At 51.0% G+C, this 25,288-nt stretch overlaps 1 protein-coding gene across 1 annotated transcript in view; it reads left to right on the top strand.

Annotated features, from left to right (window-relative positions):
* Positions 1 to 151: 151 nt before the first annotated feature.
* The window catches only part of PCNT (pericentrin), a 113,000-nt gene continuing 87,863 nt past the window's right edge, over positions 152 to 25,288 (top strand). The window contains exons 1-5 of the mRNA XM_029940586.1: positions 152 to 394; positions 3,129 to 3,332; positions 23,286 to 23,363; positions 23,646 to 23,780; positions 25,068 to 25,274. Coding sequence (XP_029796446.1) covers positions 338 to 394; positions 3,129 to 3,332; positions 23,286 to 23,363; positions 23,646 to 23,780; positions 25,068 to 25,274 — 681 coding nt within the window. The 5' untranslated portion in view covers positions 152 to 337. The remainder of the gene's footprint in view (positions 395 to 3,128; positions 3,333 to 23,285; positions 23,364 to 23,645; positions 23,781 to 25,067; positions 25,275 to 25,288) is intronic.

Genomic DNA, 25,288 nt, shown 5'->3' with positions numbered 1-25,288 from the left:
CCTCCACCATTGGTCCTGTTGGGAGGTGGGCTTGACATCGCGCCAATGGGAGGCCAGAGATCTACAGGGGCGGAGCTCTGTCCGGGTCGCACCAGCCTGAAGGCGCGTGCGCGAGGGCAGGAACGCAGCCTTCTGATTGGCAGCGGGGCAGACGGCGCACGCCCGGGGGCGGTGCCCGGACCAAATCTGCGTGACAGTTGTTGCGGGGGGAGGGCAGCCCAGACAAGGGGGAGGGAGTGTAAATAGAGCGAAGGCGGCGGCGTGTTGACCCCATCACCTCTCGCCTCTCGGTATCCCGCGAGGAGCCCCCGAGAAAGAGAAAGAGAGAGAGAGAGAGATGGATGAAGATGAGCAAGAGCAGCGGCGCAGAAAGGTGGAGGCCGGGAGAGCGAAGGTAAATGATAGCGCCTCCTCCTCCCGCTGTCCCAGCGCGGGGTTCTAAAGGAAGGTTCCGGTGGCCGCTATTGTTCCCTACTAGGAGCGGATGCTATTAGGCGGGGACCGCCGTCAAAGTCTTGCCCTTCCCGCCGACTCGGGTAGAAGTCGCCTCCTGGTCGCCGCCATCTTGAATCCACCGCCCTCTGCCAGGTCCCGCCCCTGTTGCGGTCGCAGCCAATCACCGGCTCGGGACTTGCGGCCCCTCCGCGCGCGGAGGCCGGGCGCGGGGCAGACCGGGACTCGCTGGGCTGCGCCCGCGAGCGGGGCGGGGCGGACGTACGTTGGAGCGCACGGCGGGGCCTGGCCGCGCCCTCCCGCCTTTCCTTGGGGAGCTGGCACGGCAGTCGCCGCAGTGGAGTCTCGGCCAGTGTCCGTGGCGCCGCGGTGGACGCTGGTGGCCTAGGAACGCGCGGTCCCTGACCGCCCGCCCACATTCCGATCCCAGTAGAACGGGAAGGACAAGCTGGTAGTCAGGGGAACGGCACTGCCTCCGCACCGCGCGTCCTCGTTGTCCAGGGCAGCCAGCTCGTCGCGCACCTGTGCACACCGCACCTGCCGCCGCTCCACCTCACCAGAATTCTAAGAGGGCCTGTGACTCCCCTGCATTCGTGGGCGTCATAGACGCTCTCCCTACAGCTCATCCACCATCCATTTATGCAGATAGTCGTATTACTGGGAATTATGCAGTTTTTCTTTTAATCTTCAAAAAAAAAAAGTCCTCGAGTGGTGGTCTAGGAACACATGTATTGTTTACGATGCAGGATATCTCTTGCCGACCTGCTTAATATTCCCTGGGGTCCAGAAACATTTGTTCTGGCCCAGGTGCTGTTTGGGGGCCAGGTGGACGTCCGAGCAGGTGAGGGTTGAGAGGCTCTCTGGGGCCTGTTCCTCACGCGGGGCTTTCTAGGGAATCTCCAGACACCTGGGCAGAGTCTCCTGGCATGTGTTGCATCCCTAGGTTGCGGATGCCCTGGGGAGCTCACTGTGGTCCTAGAGTCACTTGTCTCCAGGGAGGCTTTTTATCGTCTTGCTTCTGCCCCAGGTTTCACATAAAACTGGCGCTCATTGTTTGTGGGGGCGTGTATTGTAGGGATTAAACCATAAGCTGAAAAGACCCTGGCTGCAGAGGTGCCTTGGAGTGAGCCTTGGCTGTGACTCCCTGCTCTTCCCCTGCTGCGGGCGAAGTTACTTACTCTGCCAAGGGATGAACGAGAGTCGGCAGTGTCACCCGATTAGTAGGTAGAGCCATGCCAAGTTGCTGTGTTTGGGGTCAGATGTGGCCAGACACTGGAAATTATATATGCACCCACTAGTAGGAAATACTCAGTGCTAGTTTCTCCTTTTGAGGGAACCACATGGTCACTGCTGTAAAGAGGCCATTCAGAACACATAGTGACTGGTGTGAGACAGTGACAGGGTAGCAGCATCTAATGGCAAGGTGACAGGCAGAGGACAGAGTGGCCTCATTCAGGCTTCGTGGAGAGGAAACTTACGAGTAGTGTTTGGAGAGGGACGTGCTGGCGTCCAGGCAGGTGCATGGGCAGGAGATGAAAATGAGCCAGAATTTAGTATTTGATGTGCGTTTTCCTTGCACTAGTCATGATTTGTAAGCATAAATGTGCTTAGAGTGTTTAGGGTGATGTGGAAGGATCACCTTGTTGCAGGAGGAAACGGGACCCCTCTTGTTGGGAGACCCCAGGCCAGAGTCCAGGATGGTGATGCAGGAGGGAACCTGGAGACAGTCAAAGTTGACGGAGCAGGGCATAGAATGGTGACCGTGGGGCTGGTTTGGAAGGCCGACTCTGTCCTGGAGACAAGGTTTCTCTCACGTAAGGGACCTTATGTAATTTCTTTGTTCTGTGTGAGTGTGCACTTCTGTCACATTTATGCGAATATTTGTTAAATGCACTTGCTTTTATGAGCACAGCTGTCATTTGAAGGAGCCGATGTCCCCATATGAAAGAGTGATGTTTGGTCTCATACCTTTGCATAAGGTGTTAGTGGGAGATGCATAAACAGTCTAAAGCCCTTCAGTTTGAGGGACTGAACAGCTAGGTCGTGCCTTCTGATGGGTGACATTCTGTGGAGGTCCCTGGTGCATTGGTGAGCTGTGTCGTGAAAAATAGAACATCTGATTCCATAAAGGAGGATCTTAGATTGACCTGGCTTAATTAATTTTTTGCTATTTCTGTATCTTATCTCAGAATCTATGGCTAGAAGTTTTGGCTAGGCTATATATTTTCTCGATTGGGGGAAAATGTGGGCAAAAAGAGACTTAGCGTTTGTGTCGTTTTAAACCTTAAGTATGCCTTGATTGAGCTGTCAGTCTTTTAGTAGATGTATATATTTTTTTCAATCCTATTTCTCTGTAAACTTCCAGGGGCTAGAAAACCTATTCTGCCAGTTGGCTGTGTTGCTTTCTTCTGTCCGTATATAGGCATAATTAGCAAGCCTCATTATTAGACTTTTCGAAAGGAATTCTCAACTTAAATGCCAGCGTTGCCGTTCGTAATGAAGGCAGAGCTCGCGGGGCAGGGGTCTGCCGGTTGACGCGGGTCTGGCCGGGTTTGGCGGAGCACGCTGCGCCAGCCCCAGAGCCTCATGTTCCCCGCCGGCTCATTGGCTTTGTGGTTCTGTTACTTTTTTCTTGCTTACCTTTGTCTTTACTACTTTTCTACGTTTTTGCGCAGCTTGCTCACTTCCGACAGAGAAAAACAAAAGGTGACGGTGCGCATCCGAAGAAAAAGACGGCGAAGAGGAAGGGCCCGGCTGTCGATGCGCCTGTCCAGGAGGAGAGCCCGGTAGCCACCGACGGTGGTGGACTCCTGGGAGGAGGGGATGTTTGCAAACACACGTCCTGCAGCGGCACCCCTGCTGGGGCGGGAGCAGCGCAGGTGGGTTTACTCAGCACCGGGCATTTACGTCTTGCCTGGCTTCCGGTTGTCTGGCGTGGCTTTGCTCTGTTTTTGCCTACCAGAGGTGGTGAGAGAGAGGCTGGCTTTACCGAAGGGGAATGTCTTTTCGTGTTTTTACTCCTAGTAAGTGTTTTATTTTTTATGAGTATGGATGGTTTGAAGGCACGTGTCAGTACAGGTTCTTGCTTTGGTAGTGGAAAGCTTACAAGTGTGAGCTCCACGGGTGTGGCTGTGTATCAGCGTCTTTGACGGGCATTTCTTTGCACACTTAAATCGTCCAGTTCCTTCCCCCGCTTACTGTTGTTTGTTCATTATTGCTCTGAACACGGGAGGAGGAGGGGATGGGTGAAGGTGTTGTAGAAAGGGTGTCTTGCCGGCGGAGGCACCCCCGTCCTCTGCGTGAGGCGCTGAGAGCTGCAGGGGCGCGCGTGGGCCGCCCGCGGACGTGGGACAGACAACGCTGGGCCCGCGGGCCTCCCAGGCCCCCCGTAGGCGGGCTCTCCTTGCGGCTTCTTCCGTGCATTACAGTGGAGGGGCTTTGCATTGTGACTTCTCCTTGTGTGCAGGTTTATGTAGGTATAGTTTTGGGTGTTTGCTAGAATGACCTGGCATCCTGGTGGCTGAGGGCAGCATCTGATAAAAAGTCACGATATGTCTGGCCTGCCTTATTGGAAAAGTGGGATCACCAGCTCGTAAAGTTGAGGTATTCTACCTACACATCTGGGGTTCTGCTGCTTGTGAGAACTGAAACACCTGGCTTTTGTTCTCCCTCTTCTGGGGAGCAGCTGGCCAGCACTCGGGGGGCCCAGCCGCGGGCCCAGCCTGAGCCCGGCTCACGCCTCCTCCGGGGCGGGCCCGAGGTTCACCGTCACCCTGTGTGCTGGCCTCCGGGCTGGGCGGCAGCTCCCAGCAGCCCTGTCACCGTCTCTGCGGCACAAGTGAAAGCCACATTGGGAGGGCTGAGAGTTTACCCCGGGTGCTTTTTCTCTGTACGCTTTGTCCTAGGCTCCTTGAGGAGAAAAGCTTGTAATTTATAGTTAACAGTTATTCATTTTATTTTTACTTTCAAGTCAGAGGAGTCTTTTTATATTAAACTTCTTTTTGGCTGGGGGGTGGGGTGCATCTTGGTGGCTCAGTCGGTTGAGCGTCCAACTCTTGATTTCGGCTCAGGTCGTGATCTCATGGGTGTGACATGGAGCCCCGTGTTGGGCTTTGCACTGAGCGAGAGGCCCGCTTGGGCTGCTCTCTCTGCCGCCTCCCCCACGAACGTGTGTGCCGTCTCTGTCGCTGAGTAAGTAAACATTTAAAAATTTTTTTAATAAATTTTTTTTATCCATGTGGGCAGTGGAGAGGGGCAGAGGGAGAGAGAGAGAGAATCCTGTGTGGTCTCCATGCTCAGTGTGGAGTGTGATTCAGGGTTTGATCCCGTAGGCGTGAGACCATGACCTGAGCTGAAATCAAGAGTCAGACGCTTAACTAGCTGAGCCCCCCAGGCGCCGTGAAGTCTTTTTATTTATTAAGTGCTTTGTGTGTTTTAACTTTTCATTTTGAAATAATGTCCAGCTTACAAAAAATTTGCAGAAATGAGTCCAGACTTTGTGGATACCTTCACTTAGCTTCTTGAAATGAATGTCAGCATCTGGTGTCATCAGAACGCCTGTCACAGTTAGTTCCTGTTAACACCGGAACAGTACTCTGAGCTAACTACTCGAGCTCGGTCAGTTTTACCCCGCACTGTCCCACTCCGCCCTTCTCTGGTCCAGGATTCTGTGCTGCTTCTCAGTGTCATGCGCCTTCGTGTCCTCCAGGCCAGGACGGTTTCTCAGTCTTCCTTTGTCTTTTATAAGTTGGATGTCCTTGAAGAGTCCTAGCAGTCAGTTGGTAGAATGCCTGTCAGTTTGGGTTTGCTCGATGTTTCCTCGTGATTAAAATCAGGTTGTGTGAACTTCGGCAAGAACACTGGAAGTGCTGATACTCCCTGCTCAGCGCACTTGCTGTTGGCATTTGATGTTCCTCCCTGCTGGTTAATGCTGGTTTTGATCACTTAGTTAAGGGGGGACCTGCCGGGTTTCTCTTGATACAAAAGTTACTGTTCTTAACTTTGAAGTTAATAAGTATGTCGTGTGGAGATACTTAGAGACCCTGCAAAGCCGTTTTTCTCATCATGCTTTTCTCCACTAAATTTAGCTTCCGTAGATGATTCTTGCAACATTTATGATATTGGTGTTGGACACGTGATGACTTTGTTTCCATTGTCTGTCTCCACGGATTAATTGGCATTCTGCTGCCTGGAGAGACTGTCACTTCTCTCCAGTGTACTTATTTATGTAGTTGTTTGTAGCAGTATGGACATAGGGATTCTTCTTTTTCTTTCTTTCTTTCTTTTTTTTTTTTTTTTTTTTTTTGAGTAAACTCTACACCCATCATGGGGCTTGAACTCATGACCCCAAGTTCAAGAGGTGCATGCTCTATGGTAGTGTTTTTTTGTTCCTGAAATACATAGATTGGCCACTGGAAGTGCCTTTGAGTTGGCCCCTGCCCATCTACCATGTCCTCATTGTTTCTGGCACCTTAATTCCTCACATTCTGGCTCTAAGATTTTCCACGGTTATTTTATCCTTTCCGTGTCACAGCCCTGTAATCAGCCATCTCTTCAAGGAGCTCTGGTTCCTTTTAGTGGAGAATGGTGTTTAGAAGCCAACATCTGGATGGTAGCTGTGCTCAGAGCTGTCGGGGTGTCTTTGGCCTCTGGGTGTGTCAGCAGGCCAAGCTGGGCGATGGGCACCGCGTGTATACACGCCTGCAGCCATTGCTTTGTCACTCTGGACGTGTACTAAAACCAGAAGTTTACTCTAGTATCTTCAGTTCCTGTCCGACATCACAGAGTTCATTCTAGCTTTTTCCCCCTTCTTAATCTTAATTCCTTTTACCGTTAGTGAAAATATCTTAGCTTTGATGTATTTACTTACTTCCTCAGTCTTAAAGTATATACATATTAGTTTAGTTTGAGGATTGCTAATCTTCACCCCTATGTAAAACAGATTTGCTAACTAGAGTAGGATATTTGTATATATAGTTGACCCTTCAGCAACGTGGGGGCATCAGGGGCGCTGACCCCTCACACAGTTGAAAATCGGCCTCTTACCTTTGATTTCCCAAAACTTGACTACCGATAGCCTAGTGTTGACTGGAAGCCTTAAAGACAACATAATAAAATAGTCGGTTAACACATAGCTTGTATATTTCCTGCTTCACATATAGTATTCTTACAGTAAAGCCAGCCTGAGGGAAGACGCTACAGTCACAGGGAGAGGAGGTGCATCTACAGTGCTGCCCGCCCGGCGTGTATTGAAGAAGGTCTGTGCGTGCAAGGCGCGTGCAGCTTAACCACGCCCTGCACAAGGGTCAGCGGCAGCTCTCTCTGTCTGTGTCACTCCAGGGTCTGATGTTTAGCGTCCCACAGTTGTATAGGTTAATTTTTTAAATGTAGTATTTACGTTTTCGTTATAGTTATTACTTCATAATATAGCTGGTTTTATTTTATTGTTTGTGTTCTCTTTTGGTTCTTCTTATATCCAGGTTGATTTTATTTAATTATTTTTTGAGTAAGTGAAACATTACCAAGATTTTAAAAGTCAGAGTCGTATTCAAGGTCATTACCTCCTCTTCCCTCCCACCTCATTCCTATCTGGGAGTGGTATGGTTGGACCCTGTGGTAGGCAAGTATTTAACCCCCCCCCCCAAATTTTACTGACTTATTTTGAGAGGGAGAGAGCGTGTGCACAAATGCAAGCAGAGGAGAGGGAGAGAGAGACTCCCAAGCAGGCTCTGGGCCGTCAGCTCAGACAGAGCCCGGCATGAGGCTCAATCTCACGAACCATGAGGTCATGACCTAAGGTGAAACCAAGAGTCGGACACTCAACTGACGGAGCCACCAGGCACCCCAATTTACCTTTTTAAAAATCTGCCAAAAACTATCTTGCAGAGTGGTTGTGTCAGTTGGCATTCTTATCAGCAACTCAAACTCAGAAATACGAAGGAATGAGCTTTCAAGACCTACAAAGACATGCAGGGACCTTTAAATGTCTGTTGCTGAGTTAAAAGCCAGTCTGACAGGCTGCACACTGTGTGGTTTCGTTTGTGAAGTATTCAGGAAAAGGTAAAGCTGTGCGGATTGTACAGAGTGGATGCTAGCAGTGGGTGGAGGGAGAGTTGGTGAAGCAGGGATCTTTCAGGACAGTGAAACTGCCCTGTGTGATCATGTAAATTTTATGTTATGTCATTAGGGAGAGAGTGCACAAGTGGGGCTGGGGGAGAGAGGCGAGAGAGCCAGAGAGCGAGAGGGAGGGAGGGAGGAAAGAAAAGAAAAGAGAAGAAAAGAAGAGAAAAGAAAAGAAAAAAATAAAAAAGAAAAGAACAAAGAAAAAGAATCTTAGGGAGGTTCCACAGTCAGCTCGGGGCCTGACACAGGGCTTGATCCCACGACCCTGGGATCATGACCTGAGCCGAAATCAAGAGTCAGGTGCTCAACTGACCGAGCCATCCAGGTACCTCATGATCATGTAAATTTTTAAAACATCAAATTAAAATATATGTAAATTAAAAATAGAAACATTTAGGAGATTGAGGAATCCCAGGATGGAATGCCTACTAAACAGGGAAAGGTGCTGCGCTGAGTAGCTTTGAGGGTGAGTGGAGTTTGGAGGACTGAGGGCAGAAGGCACCGTGTGTAAACAGTACTCCGTTGATGACGGCGTTGCCCGCGGGGGTCAGGGTCACTGATTCCGGGGCTGCGTCCTCCCGGGCTGGAACCGCGTGGCCCACGGGGGCCGGTGGCGGGGGCCGGTGTCTCACTCCCCCATGAGCTCGTGCAGCCGTGGTCGGCACGTGAGCTGGAAGGAAGGTGAGGGCCTGTGGGGCCTGGGGCTGGATGGCGCGCGGGAGAGAGCGGTCGGCTGGAAGAAAGGGAGGGGAGAGGTCAGTGTGAGTCAGCCCGGCTGTCAGCACCCCGCAGACCGGGTGGCTGAGACGGAAGCCGGACAGCTGGGGTCAGGGCTGTCAGGGCTGGGTCCCGGCGAAGCCCGCCTAGTGGGCGCCTGGCTTCGCTGTGTCCTCGCGGGTCTCCCGTGGGGGAGGGAGGGAGGGCAGAAGGCCTGCGCGCTCTCCCTTCCGGGGACAGTAGTCCTGCTGGACTACAGTCCCATCCTGTTATCTCCTTAAGAGCGCTGCCTTCAAGTCCTGTCACGGCGGGCACTGGGGCTTCCACACGAGACTTCCGAGGGATGTGCTTCATAGCATTCTCCCCTCTGGCTCCCCAGTTCGTCTTTCTTGCCCGCAAAATACGTTCACCCTAGCCCTGCAGCCCCAGCGATGGTCAGGCGTCCAGCGTGCTTTCTCGTCCAGGTACCATCTAGATCAGATATGGCTAAGACTTCTTCCTGGGGCCAAATTTCTCTCCTGCTGTGAGGCTGTGAAAGCAAGGTTACATCCTTCCCAAACGCAGTGGTGGAACGGGAATGGGACAGACAGCCCCACTCCGGAAGGGAGAGAGAGGGAAGCAAGTCCAAAAGCGAGTAGGCAAGTTCTCTTAGTGCTTACGACTAAAAACGTAATCCTTGGGGCACCTGGGTGACTCGGTCTGAAGTGATTTCAGCTCAGGTCATGATCTCACGGTTCGCGAGTTCAAGCCTGCTTGGGACTCTCTCTCTGCCTCTTTAGCCCTCCCCTGTCCCCTGTCCCCTGCTCTTGCTCTCTCTCTCTGAAAATAAATAAACATGAAAAAAGTCCTCTATGGCTGGATGCTCTGCCCGCCGGGCCCACTGGTGTCTCCATGGCCGTAGGTGGTGGCGCCAGCCTGAGGAGGAGGGATCTCGTCCTCTGAAACTGAGAAGGAGACAGCCTTGTCCCCTGGACCTCAGGAGTGGCAGCCCTGATGGCCCCTGATTCACTATCAGGGTCCTTCTTTCCTTTTCTTGGAGGAAAATGTGTGAGTGGGGCCAGATAGCTCGTTGTCCTATTCTGTAGAATCCCAGAATCTGAAAGATTTTATTTCATCCTCTTCCTGGTTCCTGCCCTGGACCGTAATGCGTCTCCCTCTCTGGCTGCTGTTCTGTGGCTGACCGAGTCCGTGGCTGATCTGCTCGCCACAGCCTTGATGTTCTCTCCAGAGCACGATTTCCCCTTTTTTGCAGTGTGGATAGGCAGAGAACTTTCCAAATCTTCCAAATTCCAGCTCCTCTCTGCTAGCAGTCCCTTCGGTGTGCCTCTCCTCCTGTTTTACTGTGAGTCGTAGGGAGGAGCAGGCCGCACCTGCACTTTGCTTACACATCTGCTTGGCTAAATATCTGGTTTCGTGGCTCGCAAGTTCTCCCACGTGACACTGAGCTCCGTGCAGCCAGGCTCTGGGCCACTTTAGTCCCCGGGCCCTTCCTCCGCCTCCGCGCCTGTCGCTCTTCCTCCCTTGGGGCCTCACCGGCAGCGCCTGTGGCCCATCCCTGCACGCTGCCCGGAACTCTGGCCCTGCCCCCGGCCCGGTTCCGAAGCTGCCTCCGCGTCTTCGGTTCTTTGTTCCATCAGCTCCCGCGCCTGGCACCGGCCTGTCCGGGTCGGCTCGGCCGCTGTGGCAAATTACCACGGGCTGGAGGGCAGACGCTAGTTTTCTGGCAGGTCTGGAAGCCAGGGTGTTGGCAGGGGCGGTTTCTCCGGAGGACTCTGTTCCTGGCTTGCACACAGCTGTCTTCTCCACACGTCCTTGCCCGACAGAGAGCGAGCGCTGGTGTCCCTTCCTCTTCTTAGAACCAGGCCCGCCCTATGGCCTCACTTAACCTTAATCACCTCCTTCGAGGCCCTGCTGTCACAAGGCGGTGTTGGGCTTCAATACAGGAATTTGGGAGACACCCGCCAGTCCATAACAGGCAACTGTACTAGGAGGGACAACGTGATAAATGTGAAGGTCATATTCAGGGAATGGCGGTTAAAGTCTGATTGGCACGTGGCAGGAATGGAATGCATGGACCTTTGTGTTCTGAGAGTATCAAAGAATCACGTTTGTCTTTTAAAGGACAGAATACATCTGCCTGTGGATCCGCGTCAGGTTGAAATTTAGAGGCTCAGGCTGGAAGAAGAGCTTCTGACCGAGCGAGACGTCGTGGGCAGACGTGGTCTGGAGGTGGGGGAGCCTGTGGCTCGGGGGCTCCGTGCCCTGGCGTTCCCCGCCGGCGGGGCCACCGTTAGTTTGCCCACCTCTTGTCGGTTCAAGGGAAGCGTCCTGTTTAATGTCAGGTCCCCAGACGAGGTGTTGCTGTGCTCGCTTCAGCAGCACATAATACCAGGACGAGGTGTTGCCTCCTGCATCGCAGATGCATTTCGTTGTGTCTGAGCCGGTGCCTTCCCTCCTCTCGCTGGGGAGCCACCGGCCTGGGCTGGGGTCGGGTCTGCGGAGTGATGGGTCAGAAGAGCAGAGGGTGAGCCGTGCGTGGCCGAGGGCGGGGGTGTGGTTCCGGCGCAGCCCTGCCGGGTCCTGGTCAGGGGCCCCGAGCCCTCTGCCTGTAGCTTCATTCCGGTTTTAGTGGAGGCCCTGATTGCTGTGACCTAGTTTTCTTTTTTCTTTTCTTTCCTTTTTTTTTTACTTAAATAGTTTATTACCAAGTTGGTTTCCATATAACACCCAGTGCTCTTCCCCGCAAGTGCCCCCCTCCATGACCATCACCCCCCTCCCCTTCCCCTCTCCCTCCTCAGCACTCTGTTCTCAGCATTCAAAAGTCTCTCATGATTTGCCTCACTCCCTCTCCCCAACTCTTCCCCCTCGCTTTCTGATTCCCATGGTCTTCTATTAGGTTTCTGCTGCCAGACCTGTGAGTGACAACATATGGTATCTGTCGTTCTCCGCCTGACTTACGTCACTTAGCATGACGCCCTCGGGTTCCATCCGTGTTGCTACAAATGGCCAGATTCCATTCTTCCTCATTGCCACGTAGTACTCCATTGTATATATAAACCACATCTTCTTGATCCAGTCATCGGGTGATGGACATTTAGGCTCTTTCCATGATTTGGCTATTGTAGAAAGTGCCGCTATGAACATTGGGGTACATGTGCCCCTATGCATCAGCACCCCTGTTTCCCTTGGGTAGATCCCCAGCAGTGCTATTGCTGGGTCATAAGGGAGTTCTATTGATAGTTTTCTGAGGAACCTCCACACTGTTTTCCAGAGCGGCTGCACCAGTTTACATTCAACGAATAAAAGCCCAGGGCCGGATGGATTCGCGGGGGAATATTACCAGACATTTAAGCAGAGTTAACACCAATCCTTCTCAAGTGATTCCAAAAAATAGAAATGAAGGGAAGACTTCCGGACTCATTCTATGAAGCACATTTCACTTTGATTCCTAAGCCAGACAGAGACCCAACAAAAAAAGAGAACTACAGGCCAATATCCTTAATGAATATGGATGCAAAAATACTCAACAAGATACTAGCAAATCGAATTCAACAGCAAATAAAAAGAATTACCCTTCATGATCAAGTGGGATTCACTCCTGGGTTACAGGGCTGGTTCAATATTCGCAAATCCATCAATGTGATACATCACATTAACAAAAGGAAAGAAAAAAATTGTATGATCCTGTCGATAGATGCAGAAAAAGCATTTACAGACTACAACATCCCTTCTTAATAAAAACCCTCGAGAAAGTTGGGATGGATGTGACCTAGTTTTCTTAACGTAGGGCAGTTCAGTTAGTTCGGAGCCTTCTGGAGGGCTTGGGGGAGCCGTGGTGCGCATGTCTTTCCATCTGGAGTTTGCAGTCAGACTTCCAGAGATTGGCTTTCCTCGTTGTGCTCAGCTCAGTTTAATACAGAAAGAGAGGTGCAGGGGCGCCTGGGTGGCTCAGTCGGTTAAGCCTCCGACTTCGGCTCAGGTCAGATCTCACGTTCGTGGGTTCAAGCCCCGCGTCGGGCTCTGTGCTGACAGCTAGCTCAGAGCCTGGAGCTGCTTCCGGTTCTGTGTCTCCTTCTCTCTCTGCCCCTCCCCCTCTCATGCTCTGTCTCTCTCTGTATCGAGAATAAATAAAACATTTAAAAAATTAAAAAAAAAAGAGAGGTGCATTTTGTGAGTGTGGGCGGGTTAGGAGGCTGCTGGGTGGCGGATTTACACATGCCCCGTCAGTGATGGATCGAGTTACACGCCTGCTTGGGCACTTCAGAGCGCCAGGGGTGTGTAAAAGGAGACCGAGAGACTTCTGCGTTGTGTGGCACAAAGGTTCACGTTATTTTAATTCTCTTCCTTTTTTTTTTTTTTTTTACTTGTTTGGATGCCTGGCAGTGACCTGTATGATTCGGCGTTCGTTTTTTATTTTTTTGTGTTGTGTGGGTTTTTTCAACAATAAGAGATGGAAGCAATTACTTTTATACTTAGAACTATAATGACTCATATTTATTTGTTTTTAAAATTTGTGCCAGAAATGGTTGTACGCGTGTAAGCCAGGCTGGGAGGCAGGGACTCTGGTCCCCCCGACGAGGAGGCGGGTGCTGTGGGACGAGGTGCTGGCGGGCCTCAGCTCAGTCCCTGCAGCTCTCCTGGGTGTGTGGCCCTGCTCGTGCCTTAGTTCTCTCATCTGTGACTTCATCCTTCATTCTGCTGATTGAGTGAGTGATCGGTAAGAGAAAAATGCATTCTTTGCATTAAGTTTTGCAGTAGGAATTAGAGCTGGTGGTCTCTTGTGTTGTGGTCACCGGTGGCTTTCCACCCAATCTGCACGGCTGTCTACTTGGAAGGTCCTCGTGCGCTTTTGTGTCCGGTTTCAGCAGCCAGCGCGGGTTAGTGCCCAGAACTGCGGTTCCACCAGTGAGGTTCCAGTTCGGCCCCTCCTTCCTCGCTCGTCGTGTGTAACCTTCCACAGCGAGGACTTTCCTGTATCAGTCACTGGTGACCTGATGTCCCGCTTGGGTTGGAAACGCAGGGAAAATGCCTCCTTCTCTCCTGTAAGTTCCTCGCGTTGCCGGGCGACGCCTCTCCACATACGACCATGAGATGGCCTCCTTGAGCCTCACGGCACATTCACTTACACTTAACGGCTTGTCGTGAGCAGGTCTTGTGTCTGTTACGCTGCTGCTCAGATTTCCCCGTCTCTGACCAGGCAGAGCTGCTTTCGTTTGACCCTCCACGGTCACTGTGATGGCTCCTTTGCTTTTGGAAAAAATGTTGCAGATCAGCTTGTGCATTTCTTGCCCCGGGCCTGGAGCCAGCTGTTTTCTCCTGACTCCTGTTCCTGCAGTGGGAAGTAGTGTTCAGAAACGTGACCCGGACGTGAGGGCATGAGGGGTGTCATCGTTTCAAGGTCGTGTCAGTGACTAGTTAGGGTTTTGTTTTATAGTTTTGAGTTAATACTGATATTTTTGTAACAGTAGTTTATGATAACAGAGTTTCTACTTAAGTTTGAAATTTCTCTCTTTAACATTAAAAATGTATGTTCCTAACATTAATACACTCACTTGGCTTTCTTATTGCTGATCATATGATTTCTTTGCATTCATTTTTGTCCTTTAGGTTTTTCCCACGGTGATGTGTTGTCAAATTACTTGTTTTAAAGTCACTTGAAATAGTTTAAGCCAGAAACCTAATATGTTCATGTTCATTTGTTCCATTTTCATCTTTTAGGGATTTTTTTTTCAATTCGTTGTTGTTGTTAGAGAAGCGAGCGTGTGTGTGGAGAAGGGGCAGAGGGAGAGCGCGAGTGACTTGTGAGCAGGCTCCGTGTTGAGAGGAAGCCCGGCACAGGGCTCGGTCCTGTGACCCCGGGACCATGACCGAGGCCAGAGTCAGGGTCGGTGCTCCGCTGACTGAGCCGCCAGGCACCGCTTTTTGTGTGTGTGTGTGTGTGTGTGTGTGTGTGTGTGTGTGTGTGTGTGTTTAGTTTGAGACAGAGAAAGTGGAGGAGGGACAGAGGAGGAGGAAGAGAGTCTCCAGCAGGCTCCAGGCCGTCAGGGCAGAGCCCGGCGCGGCGCTCTGTCGTGCGGACATTCGATCGCGACCTGAGCTGCAGTGAAGTCGGATGCTTAACTGCCTGAGCCCCTCAGGGCCCCCAGCGTTATGTTTTTTAAAAATAGAATCATTCCACATTCACATATCTTTTCTCTCTCCAATGATATTATAATTTTCTGACACTCAGCTGAGAAATGTTGCCTTATTGAATCACTACCACCGAAATAAATGTATACTGAGTCACTAAAAATAAATAAATAAATAAATAAATAAGTAAATAAAAATAGAATCAGATATGTGGATATAGTTCTCATTCTCAGTTTCTTTAGCGGCAGGATACTTTACCTTTCTGTATCTTGTTTTTTTTGCTTATTATATTTTGACAATCATGCCACAGCAGTTTGTAGAGATGTTTCTTCTTCTTTTTTTCTTTTTTAAAGTCTGTTGTCAGGGCACTTGGGTGGTTGGTTAAGCATCCGACTTTGGCTCAGGTCATGATCATGGGTTCGATCCTTGTATTGGCCTCTGGGCTGACAGTTCAGGGCATGGAGCTGCTTCTGATTCTGGTCTCCCTGTCTCTCTGCCGCTCCCCTGCTCACCCTGTCTCTCTTCTCAAAAATGAATAACCATTAAGTCTATTATCTTTTTAGAAACAAGAAGTAGTACTTTTTCACGTTTACCAACGTACTTGCCAATTCCAGGGCTTTGATCTGCCGGTACAGACCCCATTGTGCATCATGTATCATTTTTCCTTCAGTCTGAAGAGCTTCCTTTCAATAATGTTTTTGCAGGTCTGCTGATGAGTTATGTTGGCTTTTTTGTTTGTCTGAAACGGACTTTGTTTTGCCTTTATATTTGAAAGAAATCTTTACTGGATATAGAATTTGAAGTTGACGGTTTTGTTCTGCAGCCCATGGTCATCGGGCCCATATGGTTTCCGAAGATGCCTGCTGTCATTCTTCATTCTTCCTTCCGTAGAATTTCTTTCTTTTCAGTTTTGCTTATTTACTGTGGGGGAGAGAGAGCGCAAGCCCCGGGGGAGCACAGTGATGGGGGGAGGAGCAGAGCGAGGAGAGAGTCCCAGGCAGGCTCCGTGCGGCCGGCGTGCAGCCCGGCGTGAGGCTTGAGCCCATGCGAGCGTGACTTGAGGTGAAATCGGGAGTCAGACACTTAACCAGCTGCGCTCTCCCCGCGCCCCCTGTAGACGCTTTCCTTTCTTTTCTTTTTGGGGTACTTCTGCCTCTGGTTTCGGGTGGTTTCATTATGATGTGCCTAAGGTGGTTTCCTTTGTGTTTCTACTGCTTGGGATTTGTTGATCTTTATGGAACTTTGGGTTGGTTTTCGCCAAATTCAGAAAATTTTTGTTCATTTTTTGAAATACTTTTTCTGTTTCCTCCAATCTCTCCCTCTCTGTGATATTAACTCTACATACCGCAAAGTGTTTAGTGTTATCCAATGGGTCATATAGACTTTGCTTTACTTATTAAAATATTTTTTCCAGTTTCTGTCTTTTTGTTCATCTTATTTTTTTAAATATTTTTAAAATATTTATTTATTTTTGAGAGAGAAAGAGATACAGAACTCGAGTGGGGGAGGAGCAGAGAGGAGGGAGGCAAAGAATCCGAAGCAGCTCCAGGCTCTGAGCTGTCAGCACAGCGCCCGACGCGGGGCCCGAAGCCACAAACCATGAGATCATGACCTGAGCTGAAGTCGGACGCTTAACTGAGTCCCCCAGGCGCCCCAGGTTCTTCGTTTTAGAGTGCTTCTACTGCTAGATCTTCCAGTTCACTGGCCTGTTTTCTGCAGTGTCTGTTCTATTAATCTAAGATAGTAAGTTTCTTTTTGTTTCAGGTGTTTTGTAGTTTCTGTATCACAGCTCATTGTGTCTGTGTTTTCCCTTAGGTGTCGGGTAGTCCGCTAATGGCCGTCTTAAATTCCCCGTCTGTGAAGTCTGTCATCTCTGTCCTTTGTGGATATATTTCCATTGGACGGACTTTCTCTTAGTTATGGGTCATATTTCCCACCTTTTGGCCTGTTTAATAATTTTTATTGGATGCCAAGCATTGTCAGTGTTATATTGTTACGTGTCTGGACTTCGCTGTTTTGGCTTTGGTGAGCACTTGACTTAAAAAAGATCTTTTCATTGTTGATTTGTAGGAATTCTTAATCTTCATATCTGTCATATGTTAGATATATGTACTGTGAATGTTTTTCCTCAGTCTTAGTTGCTTTGTTGAAGAGAACTTACCGGCTTTTCTTATGGTTGGTGCTTTTTGTGTCCTGTCCAAAAAACTTCCTCTAGCCCTGAGCTCATGTACTTCCTGTGACTTCCTGAAGCATGATGGTTTTGTTTCTGTGCTTAAATCTCTGATTCATCTCAAGTTACTTTTTGTGTATTGAATACTTTGACTTTTAGAACTATAGTTTGATTCTGCTGATATTTGAATTCATTAATTACGTAATTTTAAAATGAGATCATTAGGGTGGGCCATCATCCATTGGAACGGGTTTTTTTTTTTTTTATGTTTATTTTTGAGGGACAGAGTGCATGCGGGGGAGGGGCAGAGAGAGAGAGAGAGAGAGAGAGAGAAACACAGAGACACAGAAGAACCAGAAGCAGGCTTCAAGCTCGGAGCTAATAGCACAGAACCCAACGTGGGACTCAAACCCACAAACCACAAGATCATGACCTGAGCTGAAGTTGGATGCTTAACCAAATGAGCCAGTTAGGTGCCCCTGGTTTTTGAACTTTTAATGGAATAATCTAGCATGCATATCTTGAGTCTGGTTCTTTTTTATCCAGTGTCTTGTTTGTGAGGTTTATCCATGTTAAGAGCGATTGTTCATTCATTTTCGTTACTGTGTAGTATTGGATTTTATGAATGTACTTCCGTCTGTTTGTCTATTCCACTGTTGTCTGGCATTTGCTACATCTATTCCTACCCAGGTCTCTTGGTGCACATGTGCACATGTGTCTGTTGAGGCCACAGTAGTTAGTGAATTGTTGGGTCAGCACACGTGTGTTTGCTGCACGTGCGTATGTGGAGCTGTGTTTAAAACAGTTGTTCAGTTTATATTTTCGGTAGTGACGTGTGTAAGTTTTACTTATTCCATAGCATCTGTGATTGGTCTTGACAGTCTTTTCTTCCCTCCTATATTTTCTAAGCTAATGATGGTGAAAATCTGTCCTGTTGGCTTTCTTCTCGTTGCCATTTTGGAAGGAAAATGAAACATCCTTGGCTCTCACATTGAAGACGGGCTGCAGGGAGTGAAAGACAGGAGGATAGTGATTTCTCTGCACCGTTTCTCCGTCTTCCAAGCGGCTCCCATTCTCCTGTTTTCTCATTGTTTTGGTGGTTCTTGGTGTAGTTAGAGGAACTGCTGAGTCTAATGAGTAATTCTCAGGATGACGATGTGGTTGTGATAGATGAAAACAGGACTGCGCAGGTCCGTCCCGGCCCTTAGGTAACACCCAGGTCTCGTGGGCCCTTGTAGTAATCACACAATAAAGTGTGTTCTCCTCTGTTTCTTAAAGAAGTAAGTAAACCTTCTCTTTGTGTTTTAGAAGACCCATAAGAGAGAAAATTTATGAAACATCCGCCCTCCCAAGTAGTTATAACTGCTGAAAGAAGAAACGCCAGTCACGTTGGGTCCAGCAGACCCTGATGACACACCCAGAGTTAAGGCGATGCTGTGGTTAAGGACAGAGGCATGAGAGAGACTTAGTTGTGGACGCTGCCTTTGATTTCATGTTTCAAACATGGATTTTCTTTGGACACCGCCTAACCTTTTGCAGACAGAGTCATTATCCATTCACTTTGCACAGCAGATTGAAAGCCCAGAATTACTGTGAATTTATGGGCCAAAAAACCATCAGAGATAATCCATTGGGAAACTTTAAACTCAGGTTTGAGATGATTTATAAAAAGAAACTAAAAATACTCTTTTTACGAATATTAAGGAATTAATTTATAACAAATTATTAAGGAAAAATTTATCTAAAAGGGAAAATCATGAGGATGAAATATTTGAACTTAGATAAAAAGAAGAGCATAGAAAATGTGCATGTGTCCAAAAGAGTAGAATTTATCGAGAAACTAAAATTTAGTAATTTAAATGTCACGCGCACAGTGAAATAACTTGAAGCAAAATTCATTAATAAGGACAGCAGCATCACTAGGGAAACAAGATGCATAAACAGTGTTTAGGGCTCGAGAATGCTTCTGGAAGAAAGCGCACTGTGGTCGGCCGGGGCAGCACTGACGCGGGCAGTTGCGTGCGGCCCGCAGGCCTCGGGTCACAGCTCGGGACGATGCCGCAAATGCTCCTCTCTGGCTCTTTCTCTCTCAGCGGGAGGACCCCGACGGCGAGGGGCCGGGGCCCCCCACCCCGCCGCAGCAGGAGCTGGCCAGCGACCGCCGAGGTACCCTTCCCGCTTCCCGGGCAGCGCGTGGGCCTCGGCAGGGGGTTTCTCCCTGGTGTGGAAAACTCCAGGCCAGAGAGAGGACTCGGGATCTGGGGGGCCCTGTCTCTAAGAGCAGAAACTCGAAGCAAAGAACGCGGGCTGCGGAGCCTCCCCTGCAGACCCTGCCCCCTGCCCCCGCGTGGAGGACTCTGGGGGCCGTTCTGGTGGCGCCTATCATCTTCTCCCCGATGTCGAAGCGAGAACGCTGCCTGTCGTGTGCTGGGGACAGTGGTCACAGGGGACTTCCCTGGGCCCGGCCCTCCTCTCTCCTGTGGTCCCGGGTTCTGCCACAGGGCCTGACGTGAACTCTGCGTGTGACAAACTGTTAACTCATGTTTGTTTGTTTTGTTTCAGCGTTTGGAAGGAAATTTATTAGATCCTGAATTGACTGGTTTCAAAGTGTGTTATATGTCTGTATTATAAACAGTTTTTTAAGGTAGGCTCTACGCCCACTGGGGGACTGGAACTCAGAACCCGGAGATCCAGAGTCACATGCTCCACCAGCTGAGCCAGCGAGGTGCCCTAAAGCGTGTATTTTAAAATGTTTGATTCTAATGGGACTCAGTCCACATTACTTTAGGCAGTGGGCAAATTTGGTTTTTAATCTAAATTACTGCAGGAGAGATCTAGATCATAGGCAGGGCCTGGAAAAATGGTCTCTGGTGGGGTCCATAAAACTGGTCGTTAAGTACACATTTTTATACTTGTTTTAAAGTATGACACACGGCATGTGCACGGAGAAGCAGAAAGGACGTAAACTGTACATACAGCCTGACAAAAGAATACCCAGTAAATAGTACTTGGTCCTCCTGCAGGTAAGAAATAGGACCGTGCTGGACCTGGAAGCTTCCTCTGTGCCGCTGCCCTCCCCACACCGGAGCAACACCGCCCTGATTTCTGGGGCAGTTGTGCTGTAGAACTCTGCGTCACGGGGTCGGCCGTGATCCTGGCCTGTTTTAGCCTCCCCTTCCCACACCTTTAGTCTCTGTGGTATGTGTGCTGTGTAAACAGCACGGCGTTGACTTTAAAAATTATCCTGACAAGTTTTGGTTTTTTAGCAGATAGGTTTTTTAAAATGTTTATTCATTTTTGAGAGAACAAGAACGAGCAGGGGGAGGGACAGAAAGAGGGGGACAGAGGTCCCCAGGCAGCTCTGCGCTGCCAGCAGTGAGTCCAAGCGGGGCCCAGCTCCTGAATTGTGAGATCATGATCTAGCCGAAGTCGATGGTCAGACTGACCGAGCCGCCCAGGCTCCCCTGTGGATAGTTTACCTCCTTTACATTGAACATAAATGCTGAGGGGTTTGAGCTTACATTTCATTGGGTTATTTTTTATCAGGGGATTTCTTTTAAATCTCCTTTTACCCTTTTTGAAATAATATACTCAGTGTCTATTCTTTTAATTGTGAGCTTATTACATACAACATTTATACTTCTTTCTCTACGTCTAAATTTAATCAACACCTTTACTCTTTGATAATCCAAGGATGTTAGAATACTTAAATGTCATTTATAATTCCCTCAGTGTATATTTTTATCGTTTAAAAAAATTTTTTTTTAACGTTTGAGAGAGAGAGAGTGCAAGCGGGGGAGGGGCAGAGAGAGAGGGAGACACAGAATCCGAAGAAGCTCCAGACCCTGAGCCGTCAGCACAGAGCCGGACACGGGGTTCGAACCCACGAGCAGTGAGATCATGACCCGAGCTGAAGTCAGATGCTCAATTGACTGAGCCACTGAGGCGCCCCTCAGGCTGTTTTTTAAATAAGCATAACTTTCCTTTTTAATGAGCAGCCTGATCTAAGTGTTGTCTAGTATTTAAAGGTCTGATCAGTTCTTCACTTTAAATGTGCGGCTTGGGATTATTTGGATCACTTTGATTATTTTGAGCTGCACACCTGTGTGAGGGGACCACCATGGGTGCTGCTGTTTGAGATCTTTTCTTTTTTTGATATGTTGTTTTGCATCTACCTGTCGTTCGTGGAGTAGCCTGCTGTGTGCTCCCCTTAGTGAGGTGTCTGTGTGAGTTCTGTGGAGGTGTCTGTGTCGGCTTGTGGGACTCCTTCCAGATGGGTGCTGCGTTGGTGTCTGATCAGCGTCCCAGAAGTAGCTCTTTTAAGACTTAATTTTAGGTGAGCTTCTAAACAACATGAGGAACAGGTCTGGGTTTTAATTTCTCAGGAGAGATGCCCCCAGCTCACCCCCTCTGCCTCCTCATTTGGAGAGAGGGCAGCTTCCTACCCCCAGGCTGTGGGGGTGTGTGTCTTGTCCTGCCACAGGCCCCTCGGGACACCTGGCGATGGCCGGCATCACGTTCCTAACCACCAGCCCGCAGAGCCTCCGACCTTGGACGCCCGTGGTGCTCCTGCCTGTCCCCGTCTCCCTAGATTGTTTTAGGTCCCACCTCCCTTCTGTCTGGCACATGGGGGGGGGGGTCTCTTAAAAGTCAGTTTTGATATGTTTTATCCAAGAATCCTGATGTTTGTAGCAAAAATGTTTTGATTGTGCCGTTTTATGTTTAAATGGATTTTTAAAAATTTCTGAGAGAGAGAGAGAGCAAGGGAGGGGCAGACAAAGAGGAGAGAGAATCCCCAGCAAGCTCCGCATTGTCAGCACAGAGCCCGAACAGAGCCCGGTGCAGGGCTCGAAGCGATGAACCATGAGATCATGGCCTGAGCCATAATCAGGCGTGGGACACTTAGCCAACTGAGCCATGCCAGTGTCCTTTATATTTAAAACTGGACATTCCTGTTACTTTTTCCCATTGGGGAAAAAACCTTAGTTTGGAAAAGGATCCATAATGACACTTTAACTGGCTCTGCACTCCCCTTTGAACACTGTGAGTCCACGTCGTTGCCCTCATGCAGGCCACTCACCATCTTTACCAGCAGTGCTGACTGACTGAGTGCTTCCTGGGCACCACAGGCGTGTGTTTAGGGAGCAGCGGGAGCCTCTGCAGGGGTGGAGTCAAGGCTTGAAACGGCCATAGAGGCTGGGGAGGCCCCAGAGGAACTGAAGGAGGGAGGCATAGCTGTCCCAGGGATTCATGTCCCTGGTGGGTCCAGCAGGTGCCCAGTGGGACAGCGGGTGGGAATGCATCCTCCCGGGATTTTATGCCAAGGGCAGAGGATTCACCGAGTTTTTCAAGTGCATGTGAGGAGTTCAGATTTGTTTTCTGAACGTATCACCCGGCCTCCAAGCCAGTGACTGCACGGTGAGGCTGTGCTCAGAGGAACGGTGGAATGCCAGCACTGGCCTCGCACCACTGTGGCTTTGCCGTGAGGGTAGGCAGCAGGAGGGGGACTGTGAGGGCTTGGGGGTGCTGCTGACTGCGGTAGCCAGTGTTGGAGGGGCCCTAGTTTGGGTAAGAAAACTTCAGTTTGGTTTGAGTCCGAGGTGCCTTACAGACATGCCCCAGAGAAGGTCTGGGCTGTCATGTAGGGGAGGCTGGGAGGCCTGTGGCTGTAGCAGGGTGCTCCTGGTGGGACGTGCTCCCGGTGGCGTGTGCTCCAGGCTCCAGGTGGGGTGTGATCCAGGCTGCAGGTGGGGGTGCTCTGGGCTCCAGGTGAGGCGTGCCCCTGGTGGGGCATGCTCCAGGCTGCAGGTGGGGTGTGATCCAGGCTGCAGGTGGGGGTGCTCCGGGCTGCAGGTGCGGTGTGCTCCCGGCTGCAGGTGGGGCGTTCTCCAGGTGGGGCGTTCTCTGAGCTCCCGGTGGGGCATGCTACAGGCTGCAGGTGGAGTGTGTTCTGGGCTCCGTGTGGCACGTGCCCCGGGCTGCAGGTGGGGCGTGCTCCAGGCGGGCAGGGGCTGGCTGGGGGATAGGAGACTGGGGTGCTCATAGAGGACCTGTAGCTTTTCTTTTCCCTTTGGAGTGTTGATACTGAAAAATTTCCCAGAGTTGGGAATATTAAGGCAAACATTTTCTATGGCTCTTATGTTGTCAAAATACCTTTGAAGAAAAAATTATACCAACTTATTCTGTCATTGACAGTGTTCATTTATTTCTCCATGACCTTGGTGATATTGAGGACCAACATTGTCACCAAGTTTTGCTGATTTAGTTGCTATAAAATGATATTTCAAATTTACATCTTCAGGTTTGTTCAGCGTTTATGGACACCCACCTCTTCCAGGGTCTTTATGTGCATTTCTGTTCTGTAACTGTCACTCCTCTCCTTTGACTGAGGAGCAGATAGCCTGGGAAGGTCACGCTGCTGGCCCGTATACACCTGCGGCCTCTCCTGGGGTTTTCTGCGCTACTCCAGGCTACTTAAACAGGCTGGGTGTTCCTTCTTCGCTGCTGTACTGTCGAGCTATGATTCACATAAAACTCACTGTTCTGAAGTACGTATTTCAGTCGCATTTAGTACAGTCGCTTTGTTGTACAGCCAGTACAACTGTCTGATTCCAAAACATTTTTCATTACCCCAGAAGGAACCCCCCGCCCCGTACCCCTTAGCAGTCACCCCCCCATTCCTCTCTCCTTCCAGGCCCTGGCAGCCACCGGTCGGCATTCTGTCCCTGTGGATTTGCCTGTTCTGGACATTCCATGTTCGCAGAGCCACACGGTAGGGTCTGGCGTCCGTCACCCGGGAGGTTTGGGTTGTCAGGGCCGTAGCACGCGCCGGTACGTCCTTCCTTTCCATGGCTGACGGACACCCCCTCGGTGGCCTTGCCACGCCTCGTGTCTACACTCACCTGTCATGGACAGGGCTGCTTCCTGGTGAGCACCCCTGGCGCAGTTTCTGTGCAGACTCGGCCTCCGTTCTCTCTGGGAGGTCGTAATTGTTTTCAGGGACCGTTTTCTCGTGGGAATTCTCTGGATCACGTCCCTGGCTTTCCTTCTTCAGGAACGTGAACAGGAATGTACACTAGAAACCGAGGAGCAGATGAGAAGACCGGAGGATGAGGTCGGCGCACAGCAGGGGGCGGCAGTCGAGCCTCAGGGACCCGCGGAGCTGCAGCGGGTCCAGCTGCAGACCCAGGTGACGTGGACGCTCGGGCCCCCGCCCAGGCTCTCAGGGGCACCGCCGATCCCTGCACAGTCACCAGTGGGCTTGGGGTCTGGGAGGGTTGCGGGAAGGAGAGGTTTGTCACAAAGTGCACAGATGTGTGTGGCAGCCTCGTCGTGTGTGGGGCCATTGAAAGGGCGGGTGGACGTGTGAGGACACACGGGGCAGCGCATCCGGCCAGGTGCCACTCACCCCACAGCCGGATGTTTCCCCGTCAGCCGCCGCCCCCACTCAGTAAACTTGGGCGGTGCCCCGCCCTGAGCAAGGCCATCCTGGAGGCACATCCGACTCCTCTGGTGCCTGCCACCTACAGGAAGTGCAGGGTGCCGAGGCCGCGCTTGCGAGGGACGGCATGTGCATCCCTGCAGCTCCCTGCGGCCTCGTGGTCCTGCAGCACGTCCCTGCCGCCTCTCGGGAGAGTGCTCCCTGGCCGTGGTTTCTGCTTATTGCTCTCCTTTATTCACTTTCTTTCATGTGCTTCTGGGGGCCCCTTAAGTGCCTGGTTCTAAGCATGTTTTTCTGTTGTTTGTGTTATGCTCCCCAGAACTCTGGACTTCCTCCACTTTCCCCCCAAGCCAGTGGAAGGGAAAACCGATTCCACACATGCTAGCCAGGCACAGAAGTGCGCCCTGTGCCCCGTGTGCCCGCCTTCCCGGGCGGCACCTTCGCCCTGGCTCTGACCTGGAGCATGGGGTTCCTGTTGGGGTCATTCACTCAGCCGCCTCCGGGCTCTCTGGCCTCGTGTTTTGCCCTTTGGCAGTGACTGTTCAGAGCCTCCTGCTGTCCGTATCCCGGTGGTCGTTGCATGTTTCTGATGAGGGTCTTGCAGCATCTGGAATGGCTGCTCACCTTGTCTCCAGCCAGCAGATGGGCCTGTGGGCCGGGGAGTCTGCCTGGAGGGGTCTTGGGGGCCATCCTGTGTGGCCTGCACGCGGGAGGAGGATGGATGGGCCCTGCCATCCGCAGAGCTGTGGTTTCCGTGGAGGGAGAGGACGTGCTGGCCGGAGGGGCTTCCAGATAGGATCAGGTGGGCGGTTTTAGGCGGTTGGGGAGCTGCTGGGGGGTACCAGGGCCGCCCGAGGGCGGCGGGGACAACTGAGGTCCCGTAGTAGGGGGCCGAGCCGGTGTGCCGCCCCTTGAGCGTGAGCTCTCAGGGAGCAAGTACAAACGGCATGTGGCGGCGGGGTGCCGTTGCGGCCTGTCCGCGGGCGCACTGGGCGCGCGGCGGCTTCCACCCCAGAAACCCCGTCTCTCCCGCAGCCGGTGCCGTCGCTGGAGCTGGAGGCGCTGCGCCTGAGTCTCAGCAACATGCACACGGCGCAGCTGGAGCTGACGCAGGCCAACCTCCAGAAGGAGAAGGAGACGGCGCTGACGGAGCTGCGGGCCATGCTGAACGCGCGGCACGCGCAGGAGCTGGCGCTGCTGCAGAGCCGGCGGCAGCAGGAGCTGGCGCTCGCCCGGGAGGAGGCGCGCGCGCGGGA

The sequence above is a fragment of the Suricata suricatta genome, chromosome 5 (assembly GCF_006229205.1).
Source record: "Suricata suricatta isolate VVHF042 chromosome 5, meerkat_22Aug2017_6uvM2_HiC, whole genome shotgun sequence".
NCBI lineage: Eukaryota > Metazoa > Chordata > Mammalia > Carnivora > Herpestidae > Suricata > Suricata suricatta.
This window is presented reverse-complemented; position numbering and strand designations above follow the sequence as displayed.